Below are 11,679 nucleotides of genomic sequence, written 5' to 3' on the forward strand. Positions count from 1 at the left end.
GCGCTCAGTGGACATTTCCCCAGTCTGTCATTACATTACTGCTACACACCTTAAAACCTCAATTTGAACAAATGAAACAAAAAATAAAAAACTGACATCACTCTCATATAAAAAGTGTTTTTGTTGTTGTTGTTGACTTTGTTAAACTAGTAAAAATGTAATAGTATATAAGTACAGTATATAAAGGTGGCTGTTCTGTTCCTCTGAAGATTTTGTTTTTCAAAATAAAATTATGCAAATTAAGGAATGAGGAACAAATAGTGATGGAAGAATATTAAAATTTTACATAAGTAAAAATACAACATTAGACTTAAAGTATCAAAAGTAAAAGTACTCATTATGCAGACTGACCCATTTAAGAATATACATTGTATTATTAATTAATCCATAATAATACATCAGAATTGATTTGTTGATTATATTTCGTATTGTTATTTTAAATCTGCAAAGTAACTATAACTTACATGATCAAATAAATGTTGTGGAGTAAAAAGTACAATATATCCCTCTGAAATGTAGAGAAATTGAAATATACAGTAGTAAAAAAATTAACGTACAAGTATCTCAGTACTTGAGTAAATATACTCAGTTACTTTCCACCATTGGGGAATAAAACATTTTTTATATAATAATAATATAATACTGTACCCTTAAATATCTGTAGGAGCTCATAGTCACCTGAATCCTAGTTTCACTGTCCTGTAGAGACACCTAGTGGCTGCTCATAGTACTTTTTTTGTATTTGTGTACATTGATGTTTTTTTTTCGTTTCTTTCAGAATCATACATTTTTTGGGAGCGTGTTGTCATGTTGATGACAAGTGTAGCAACTGATGAGCATTTATTTTTCAGTCTCTGCTGTGCCCTCCTTCAAACATTGGCCTTTAGACGAATAATTAACACACAAATAAACAATCATCTCTTTAAGTATGAAGGAGAACATTAAGTGTTCTCTGTGGGTGGAGTGAAGTCGGGGTTAAGTTCCTTTTATTTGTACTAGACTTACAGTAAATGAGAAAGTATTTCCTTATATTTCCTCCAAGTTATTTAGAGATCAAAAAATGAAGGCTTCGCTTTGATTAAAATACATTATAAGATTCATAATAATATTTACAGTTAGTCAGTTGTGCCTCTCTCTGGATTATTCTGCTATTGTGTAAACATAAATGGCCAAAAATGTCCTCCGACACTTAAAATATCAGTGAGATGTGTAATCAACAGCTGTACATTTACTTGTCGGATAGTCCTGTTTTACTTATTGACAGAGGTGTCAAAGTCAGTGTGAGGGGGCAGTGAGAGGACTATGTACTGTAACAGATCTCTTATGGGTCAACATTCGGGAACCTATCGCCTTATTTCTATCATGAGGCAGCAGTGATGGAAAATGTACTCATATCTTTTTCTTAAGTAAAAGTAGCAATACCACAGTGTAAAGTAAAAGTCCTACATTTAAGATTTCACTTACTGTAAGTAAAACATGTAATAACAGCAAAATGTACTTAAAATAATAAGTAATAATAATAAGTAAAAGTACTTGTTGGGCAGAATGGTCCCTTTCAGAGAGTTATATTATTTTATATATTATATTAGAGGTGGAGTACAGTTTAACTATATACAGTTTGAATGGTTTAATCTACAGAAATATAATTTTCTTTTCTTTCTTTTTCAATTAAAATAAACTGCTTTGGTTTTGGAAAGTGTTAGGGTTAGGGTTTGAAATGAATGAAGTTGAATTTAGCTGCAGTATTGGAAGAACCACTGGCTGGTATTTCCTTGTGGCTTGATCATTAACAAAAAAAAATGATTTGCTGAAAAATTTGAACACATTCATTTTCACAAACAAAGTCATGTATCAGCAAGGTTTATTTGTGCATCCAGTAACACTTTCAACCAATTACAATATCTGGTAATATATTAGATGAACACACTCTCTCCCTCCCAACCCCCAATCTTTCACACACACACACACACAAATACACACACACACACACACACACACACACACACACACACACACACCTCAGCCAAAGGTACATAAGTGTCTGTGCAGGTGCTTCAGTCAAATGGGAGCGACTCTTTGACTGAAGCAACAGTTCTGCTCTCTGTTCACACTCTCAGCAAAATGTCTCAGGATTATTTTGGATTCTCCTGGAGAAGGAGCAATGCAAGAAACGGCACGGCCCCCGTGGCTGTTAACAACGCAGCAGATATCTCCGTTATTGTGATTTACTTTTTGGTTGTCTTGGCTGTCGGAGTATGGGTGAGTTGTTCAGTCTTTCAGTTCGCTACGGGAAAATATAATGATTTTTATGTTTTTAGATGCTGGAGAATTCAAGATGATACTGATATAAGAGGCATCTCACGTTTACTTTAATAAAGGCCTTGTTGTTTTAGCACCTTTACAGCAGCACTTTAGAGTAAATTATACATAATGGAGTGGAGTCATATTGTGCAATCACAGCCTCTTACTCAACAACCTGGTTTACAATTGTTTTATTGCAGATCAGATTGCACATATCTAAATGTATGAGTAATGTTCTTTCACTCTTTATCACTCTTATAGCACCTTATATAAAATGAAATGTAATCATCTTTTTATTTTGATATTTTCAAGAGACTTCATATTTGTTATGAGGTGACTGTTGAAATACAGAGTATGTTGCTGTTTTGCACACATGTATTTATGGGTTTTCTAAAATGTGCCCTTCTCCTGTTGCAGGCTATGGTCCGCACCAACCGAGCCACAGTTGGTGGCTTTTTCCTTGCAGGGAGGAGTATGGTGTGGTGGCCGGTGGGTATCTCTTGATACTGATAACAGGTTTTTATTGTTTCGTGCTAATTAGTAGTATAAAATAGGATGCAGTGTGTTTAAGCAGGTGTTATTAGAGTAATCAGGTGTGTAAATCATCTATCACTACTAATACTGAGTGAGGGACCATAAAAGCAACGTCAGCTGAGAATCTTAGAAATTATGCATATTATTTATAAATATAACTACTCTATGCACTTCACAGATCGGAGCATCACTGTTTGCCAGCAACATTGGCAGTGGCCACTTTGTAGGAATCGCTGGGACTGCTGCAGCTTCAGGAATAGCCATCGGTGGATTTGAATGGAACGTGAGTAATCATGTCTGATGTGCCAATTATACCATTATCACTTCTCACGCAAATGTATTTCTAACCTGTGACATATATTATCAGTTATCTCTGCCAGGTGAGCTGATAAGTGTAAATTACGGGCCTACCAGGCACAGGCCCAGGGCCTCAGAGTGTAAGGGGCCCCCTGGCCTTCATCTGCAAAATGTCCCACAAAGAGACACATACCAACACGAAGAGACAAAATGACCACAAAGAAACATAAAATGATTACAAGGAGGCGCAAAGCAACTGCAAAGTGACACCAAATAACTATAAAAATATGCAAAATGACCACAAAGAGACAAAAAAAACATAAAGAGACACAAAATGACCACAAGACACACAAAGTGACCACAAAGAGACAAAATGCTTATAAAGACACACAAAGTGACCACAAAGAGACATGAAGAGACACAAAGTGACCATAAAGAGACACAAAATTACCACAAAGAGAAACAAAAAGACATACAATGACCACATATAAAATTCCTACAAAGAGACAGAAAACCACAAAAAGATGCAAAACAACTACAAAGAGACACAAAACAACAACAAAGGGAGGAAAAAGCATCACAAAGTCTGTGTGTTGATCATATGCAGGAAAGATGATGGGGCCTTTTGTATGTCTGTGCCCAGGGGCCCATTGTCTCGTAATGCACCCATGGATGGAAGGAAACAGAAGGACAGCTGAAGTCAATTTCATTGGAACATTTAGAGTAAATGGTGGGATTGATTTTTTTATTGGTTGTGTCTTTTTGTCTGTTTCAGGCTCTTATAGTGGTCGTCATTCTGGCATGGCTGTTTGTGCCCATCTACATTAAAGCCGGGGTAAACAGAACAGGCCACATGTTGGACATAGAAACACCTTGGGGGTCATACAAACAGCAATATTAGAGGAGAAAAGTAAGTGAAACAAACACAAATAAAAATCAAATTTATTATGGATGTTCAGGTGGTCACCATGCCTGAGTACCTGAAGAAGAGGTTTGGAGGACAACGTATTCGCATCTATCTCTCAGTGCTGTCCCTTTTCCTGTATGTTTTCACCAAGATATCAGTAAGTCATTACATCTCAACCCTCAGTAATATCCTCTATGCCAACATTGTACCAGTATTGTACATTATTGATTGATATGATGCGTTTTCTTGTCTCCTCTCCACTCAGGCAGACATGTTCTCTGGCGCTATTTTTATCAACCAGGCTCTTGGGTTGAATATCTACCTTGCTGTTGTCATGCTGCTATTGATTACTGCACTGTACACTGTCACAGGTCTGTCCCCTTAGGATGCATTCACTTCCTTTTCTATGGTACTCGCTCATTAACTAAAGCCAGAAGTGTTATCTACATTACAGAATGGCACGACAACTGGGGGTAAAGTCCTCTCAAGACCATATATAGAGATGTGGACACACACATACACAGTCTCTCTCCTGTCTAGTTTATCTGTGGTGTGTTATTGTGGTTAATTAACCATGGACCAGGAAATGGCCTTCTGTTGCTGTTTTGTACACCTCTGAACTTGAGCTTTACAAAGACTCTGAAAGACCACTTTAATAAATTCAGTTGTATACATTAATGGCAAAAAAATGAAAAAAGCATAGATTGATAACATCACAAATTGTATCTTAGGTGGATTGGCTGCAGTGATCTACACGGACACTTTACAGACCATCATCATGGTTGTTGGATCATTCATCCTTATGGGCTTTGGTAATATACTACTTTTTTATCCTTATACTCGTTTCTATTATTTATTGTGACAAAACAAATCCTGCATGTGACATCAAAAAGTAAAAATGATTGTAAGTTAAGTCTAACTTTCACATGCCCTCAGCTTTCAATGAGGTGGGAGGTTATGAAAGCTTCCAGCAGCGCTACATGACAGCCATCCCTTCTGTGACGACTAACATCAATGCGAGCTGCTACGAGCCTCGGGCTGACTCCTTCCATATTTTTAGGAATGCGATTACAGGAGACCTGCCATGGCCTGGCCTTGTGTTTGGACTCACCATTCAGGCCATGTGGTATTGGTGCACTGATCAGGTCAGTCCAGCAAATGTGCAACACTGCATTTGCATGACCACAATCCATGGTTATAAACACACACACACACACACACACACACACACACACACACACACACACACACACACACACACACAGAGAGACTGGTTCATTTGATTCCAGACATTTGCACACACATTTATGCGCCTTTATCAGCTCAAGCGGCATTAGGTGGCCTGCTGTACGAGGAGAGACATGCTTTTAGTTAGACCTTAATGCACTCGCAGAGACTGAGATAAGATTAACAGGCAGATTATTGCTGGATCTCAGCAAAGATGCTAATTGAAATGTTGATATCCAGCACAGAGATAAACACATTGTAGTCAGCCTTGATCCCTGCTCAATTAACAGAGAAGAATACTTATCAACAAGCAAATATTTTGAGTTGAACCCAAAGTAGAGAGAAAAGTTTAAAAGTTTATAACCTTTTTTAGATCCATGTATCCATCATGTTTACTGATTGTATCATGGCACTACTAAGCTTTTCCCATCTGTTACTGTAGGTGATTGTCCAGCGCTGCCTCTCAGCCAAGAATTTATCTCACGTTAAGGCAGGCTGCATCTTGTGTGGCTACCTGAAGCTGCTGCCCATGTTCCTCATGGTTTTCCCTGGTATGATCAGCAGGATCCTCTATGCTGGTGAGTGTGTTGTGCTAAGTTTGTAATGTGACTGGCGCAAACTTAAGCAAGCTCATTGGTTGAAAGTCTTGTAGCTCATGCACAACTTACAACAGACATAAATGTGGATTCAATCTTTTCTTAACATCTTGCTGATCTTATTCATGTCATTCTAGATATGGTGGCATGTGTGGATCCAGATGAATGTTTAAAATACTGTGGTGCCAGTGTGGGCTGCACTAACATTGCTTATCCCAAACTGGTGGTGGATCTCATGCCCAATGGTGGGTGGCTAAAGACCTTTGTCTTGTGAGCTGAGAATGCAAACTGCAGCCTTTTTCGTCAAGTTATCTTACCCCATTTTAATCTGTTATTCTATCTGTTTCAGGTCTGCGAGGTCTTATGCTGTCAGTGATGATGGCCTCTCTGATGAGCTCTCTTACCTCCATCTTCAATAGTGCCAGTACTCTATTCACAATGGACATCTACACTAAGATTCGCCGCTCAGCCACTGAAAGGGAACTCATGATTGCTGGCAGGTAAAACACATTGGGGGTTCAGTTTAATATGATTTCTGATGATGAGATAATTCCTACCTGCCTTAATGCCACTATCTTTGATTATATATAGAGTGTTTATCTTGGGCCTAATTGGTGTGAGCATAGCATGGATCCCCGTGGTGCAGTCAGCCCAGAGTGGTCAGCTCTTTGACTACATCCAGTCCATCACCAGCTACCTCACACCACCTGTTGCAGCTGTCTTCATACTTGCCATCTTCTGCAAACGTATCAATGAGACTGTAAGTTTCCACTTAAATCATTTCTTTATTTACACATTTCAAGTCAGTTCATTTCAACGTTTGTGCAATCTACTGCCTGTCTGCAGCCATGCTAGCAGCTCTGTCAGGGTGTACTTAAGCCACGTTTCCATGGAACACACACAGTACATGCATAGTACCTTTAGAACCGTAACCAGTAACATGTACCTTAACACTAGATCTGTTTTGCGTTTCCACTGCAGACAGCACTCTTAAATGTAGGCAGGGTTGTTACTGGATGGTAAGAGCCATGGACAGCCATGTACTGAGAAACAAGCTGAAAACCTTTTTTCCTCACTGCTTGATACAGTTTTTGCTGTATTTACTCTTCATCAAACATAACCGTTCTAATGTGTAACAGACTAAACTGATCTGAACCGGACTGCTTAGTGGAATCAGGACTTTAGGTACAGCAGTTCTTTGGGCTATGTGCTAATGTTAGCATGTTATCATGCTCACAATGACAAATTTAACATGCTGATGTTACTGCAAGCAGGTACAATGTTTGCTATATTACCTAACCAAACCTAGCATTTTATCATGCTAATGCTTGATAATTAGCACAAAATACAAAGTACAGCTCAGGGTGATGAAAACCAAAGTATTGGACAAATTTAAATTTTTTTTTATTGCAATTCATCCTGAGGGGGACATGAATGTGTGCACCAAATCTCTCGGCATCCAATAGACTTTTCACTCAAAACCAAAAATGTGAACCTCACGGTGGCGCTAGAGGTAAATTCAGGGGATCACCAAAGACATTTGGATTCATGCTCTGGGCACCATGAATGTCTACCAAATGTCATGACACTCCATCCAATAGATATTGAGATAGTTCAGTCTGGATCAAAGTGGTGGTCCGACTAACAGGCCGACAGATGTTGCCATGCCTCTAGCGTGGGTAAAAAGGCTTTTGTGTGTGGTCAAATGCAGTCCATTTTAATGATCTTACTGTAACTGATCAAAGGTATTTTTATTATTTTATCTTTCTTTTTACTGCTTCCTCTGTAATGTGCTTTCTTCTGACCATAAAGTAATTGAATCACTGCACATGGGTTACGTGATCTGCAAAAGTGTTGCTGGGGTCAAAAGACTTTCTTTTAAAAGGTGGCGTAAATGTGGACCACATGTTAAAATGGTTCTTACTCTCATGATCATCACATTAGTTAAGGCCAAACCGTCATCAGTTATCAGCCGATTCACACAATCACCAGTCACATTTATACAAGCCAGTGCGGAGGATTTTATAATCTGAAAAACTCACTCTCACTCATGCTGCTGCTATTACTGTCTCAGCTCATTTCTCTAGCTTTAGTTCCTCCTGCCCTGGTTTCTTGTTAGCTGTTGGATGGATTCTTATTAAATTTGATACACACATTCACGTCCCCCTCTGGACAAATTGTAATAATTTAGGTGATCCTATGACTTTTCATCTAGCACCATTATCAGATCATGATTATTATTTTGTCCAATACTTTGGTTTATGACCAAAAACCTGTACGGTGTAAAACTATTTTTGACATTCCCATCAGCCTCAGCTGTACTTGACTAAGATGGTGAACAAAGTAAACATCATACTTCCTAACAATCAGCATGTTAGCATTGTCAATGTGGGCATGTTGCCGAAGACTCCTATCTAATCCGTATACTGACAGCTTGTCCTACCCTTTTCATTCCTCAGGGTGCGTTTTATGGCCTCACGATTGGCCTGTTAATTGGCCTGTCCAGGATGATTGCTGAATTTGCTTATGGGACAGGCAGCTGTGTTAACCCCAGTAGCTGTCCAACCATCATATGTGGAGTCCACTACCTCTACTTCTCCATCATCCTGTTTGTTACCTCCTGTATCATCATCGTGGGAGTCTCTCTCATGACCAAACCCATTGACGACAAGCATGTACGTGACAGCAGTGAGATAAGGCTGAATAAAAAAAAAATCATCTCCCAAACACCACTGAAGGACAATGCAATAACCAACTGTATAGATCATTTGTTTCAACCCACGTGTTGTGTTGCTCTGTTGCTCTGTTGCTCTAGTTGTATCGACTGTGCTGGAGCCTAAGGAACTGTACGGAGGAAAGGGTGGACCTTGAACAGGATGATTGGCTTGATAACCAAGAGTCCAATAATATGGACATAGAAGGTAAGCAGCAGACGTACAAAATAAACATATGCAGACAGACAAGCAGATTTTCTTCATTGCCTTGATCTTCCATCACAGAGCCCGAGGAGGAGCCAGGCTGGTGCAAGAAGGCGGTGATGTCCTTCTGCGGCCTGGAGAAGCAAAGAGCCCCAAAGCTGAGTCCAGAGGAGCAGGCGGAGCTGCAGAAGCAGCTGACAGACACCACTGAGAAGCCTTTATGGAGGAGCGTTGTCAACGCTAACGCCATCATCCTCCTGTGTGTGGCTGTTTTTCTTCATGGTTTTTACGGTTAAAGAAACTCGACTGGCCCCAAATGTTGTCGGATAATTTATATTTAGGGGACAGGATTTTATAGAAATGTAGTTTAGACCACATGAACTGTTTCCCACAACCCTATAAAATAAAAGCAAGAGACCTTTCTATACTGTATCATTATTACTGTATGTATGTTGTGTATGGCTACTGAACTCCTCCACGACATAAGATATATTTTGTATGTGCCTGTCTAAAACTCTTGGAAATATTTCATGAATGTACAGCCAGATCTGGTGTAAACATTTTTCAGGTATCTAATCTTTCATTTTACGGTTTACATGTTACACTCAAAACACGTAAATATTGTGCATAAATATTTACACATTTATTTGCTCCACATTGTCCTGACCCCCTGCAAAGTTGTAGGTCTTCCAGTGTTAACTATGAGTTTTCTTCCTTATCTTTACTGTTGCTTTTTGTGATTGTAAGCACAATATGAGCAAACAGAGATCACAAAATGCCTCTTACTTACCTGTAATAAATAACAAATGTGGGTTAGTAAGTACAAGATGGAAGTATAGTACTGTTTTCATTCTACATAAGCCATTCTCTGCTCAAAGTCCACGAGTGCTGTCATTTAAATATATGCACATATACTGTATGTTGTTTTAAGTGTTAATGAATAAAAGCATCTCAGGGAAGAAGGGTTGTGAATTTAACAGAACACTGTTTTAGTCTCTTTGCTTCCCTCTGGTGGATCACTGTTGTTCCTACTGAAAATATAAGTGGTTTATTTTATTGCACATTGAATTTCTAGTCATATCTGCTCTTACTGAGAAAAGTATGTATTTTTTGGACATGGTTAATAAATGCTGAAACCACAGATGATGTAATGTAAGTCATTCCCTTTGTGACTCTTATCACTAACTCTGTGGTTAATGTGCAATAATGTAGGCCTTCAATATGTGCACTGCTGTTAAATGATTTATGATTCCTGCCTTGGACTTGCATGCTTTGTTCTTTGCAGTTTTATCTGTTTTACCCCTGCATCATCTTCTAGAAGCTGCAAATGACTTTATATCTGTTTGAATCATATATAAGTGAGTGATTGATGTCATCTTAATTTCGTTGTGTAGAGATATGCAATGACAATAAAACTATCTATCTATCTATCTATCTATCTATCTATCTATCTATCTATATGTCTGGCATTGATTCTGCTGGCCTGCCTTGTGAGTAAGTGCACAAACCACAGTCAGAGGTCAACCAGAAGGCTTGTCTGGCTCTTAACAGTCAGAGGAGACATTTTTGTTATAGTGCAAGAACCCAAATGCCATCTGTCAGCCCTCGGTAGGCTACCCACAGTGATCAGTAATGATGAGACAAGACGTGATTATAAAGTCATAGCATAGTATGTCGAAAAAAGTCATAGTATGTCGATAAAAGTGATAAAATAATCATAGTATCATATGTTGACAAAAGTGAAAAAAGTCATAGTATAGTAGGTCGAAAAAAAAGTGATAAAAAAGTCAGAGCACAGTATCGAAAAAAGTGATAAAAGAAAGTCACAGTATAGTATGTCGAAAAAAGTAGATGAGTCATAGAAAAGTATGTCGAAAAAAAGTGATTAAAAAGTCATAGAATTGTATGTCGAATGAAGTGTAAAAAAGTCAAAGTATAGTATGTTGATTAAAGTCATTGAAAAGTAAGAGTATAGAATGTTGAAAAAAGTTATAAAAAGGTCATAGTATAGTGAGTCAAAAAAAGTCATTAAAAGTCATGTCGAAAAAAGTCACAACATAGTATGTCGAAAAAAATGATAAAAAGTCAAAGTATAGTATGTTGAAAATGTGATAAAAAAGTCATAGTATAGTATGTCAAAAAAACTCATAGTGTCAAAAAAGGTGGTCAAAATGTCAAAGTATTATATGTCGGAAAAAGTGAAAAAAAAGTCATAGTATAGTATGTCAAAAAAAGTCATTATTAAGTCATAGTATAGAATGTCGAAAAAAGTCACAATATAGTATGTCGAAAAAAGAAGTAGATAAGTCATAGAAAAGTATGTCGAAAAAAGTGATTAAAAAGTCATAGAATTGTATGTCGAATGAACTGTAAATAAGTCAAAGTATAGTATGTCGATTAAAGTCATAGTATAATATGTCGAAAAAAATGATAAAAAGACAATGAATAGAATGTCGAAAAAAGTGATAAAAAGTCATAATATAGTTTGTCAAAAAAGTGATAAAAAAGTCAAAGTATAGAATGTTGAAAAAAGTTATGAAAAAGTCATTGTATAGCATGATAAAAAAAGTCATAGTATATTATGTCGAAAAAAAGGCATAGAATAATGAGTCAAAAAAAAGTGATAAAAAATGTACAGTATAGTATGTTGAAAAAAGTGTAACAAAGTTATGGTATAGTATGTCAAAGAAAGTCATTAAAATGTCATAGTATAATATGGCGAAAAAAAGAGTAAAAAGTCACAGTATAGTATGTCGAAAAAAAGTGTTAAAAAAGTCTTAGTATAGTATGTCGAAAAAAAGTGATAAAAAAAAGTTTTAGTATAGTATGTCGAAAGACGTAATAAAAATGTCATAGTATAGTGTGTCGATAAAAATGATTAAAAAAAAAGTCATGGTAT

The 11,679-nt window shown here is 37.4% G+C and overlaps 1 protein-coding gene across 1 annotated transcript; it reads left to right on the top strand.

Annotated features, from left to right (window-relative positions):
- Window positions 1–1,884: 1,884 nt before the first annotated feature.
- On the top strand, window positions 1,885–9,762 carry slc5a1 (solute carrier family 5 member 1). The gene is made up of 16 exons (XM_031278123.2): window positions 1,885–2,259; window positions 2,719–2,790; window positions 3,014–3,118; window positions 3,908–3,967; window positions 4,092–4,196; window positions 4,305–4,410; window positions 4,771–4,851; window positions 4,976–5,184; window positions 5,709–5,844; window positions 6,000–6,107; window positions 6,212–6,362; window positions 6,454–6,622; window positions 8,322–8,537; window positions 8,678–8,783; window positions 8,862–9,074; window positions 9,531–9,762. Coding segments are annotated over exons 1-16 (1,977 nt in total). The 5' UTR covers window positions 1,885–2,121; the 3' UTR covers window positions 9,533–9,762.
- The last annotated feature ends 1,917 nt before the right edge of the window (window positions 9,763–11,679 follow it).

The sequence above is a fragment of the Sander lucioperca genome, chromosome 1 (genome assembly GCF_008315115.2).
Source record: "Sander lucioperca isolate FBNREF2018 chromosome 1, SLUC_FBN_1.2, whole genome shotgun sequence".
Taxonomy (NCBI): Eukaryota; Metazoa; Chordata; class Actinopteri; order Perciformes; family Percidae; genus Sander; species Sander lucioperca.

Bases quoted from the DNA above. Each gene is read 5' to 3' on its own strand.
- slc5a1 (XM_031278123.2), top strand. From the start codon at position 2,122: ATGTCTCAGGATTATTTTGGATTCTCCTGGAGAAGGAGCAATGCAAGA. The intron at 3,968-4,091 runs GTAAACAGAACA...ATGGATGTTCAG, and splicing joins CCATCTACATTAAAGCCGGG to GTGGTCACCATGCCTGAGTA. The intron at 8,784-8,861 runs GTAAGCAGCAGA...CTTCCATCACAG, and splicing joins CAATAATATGGACATAGAAG to AGCCCGAGGAGGAGCCAGGC.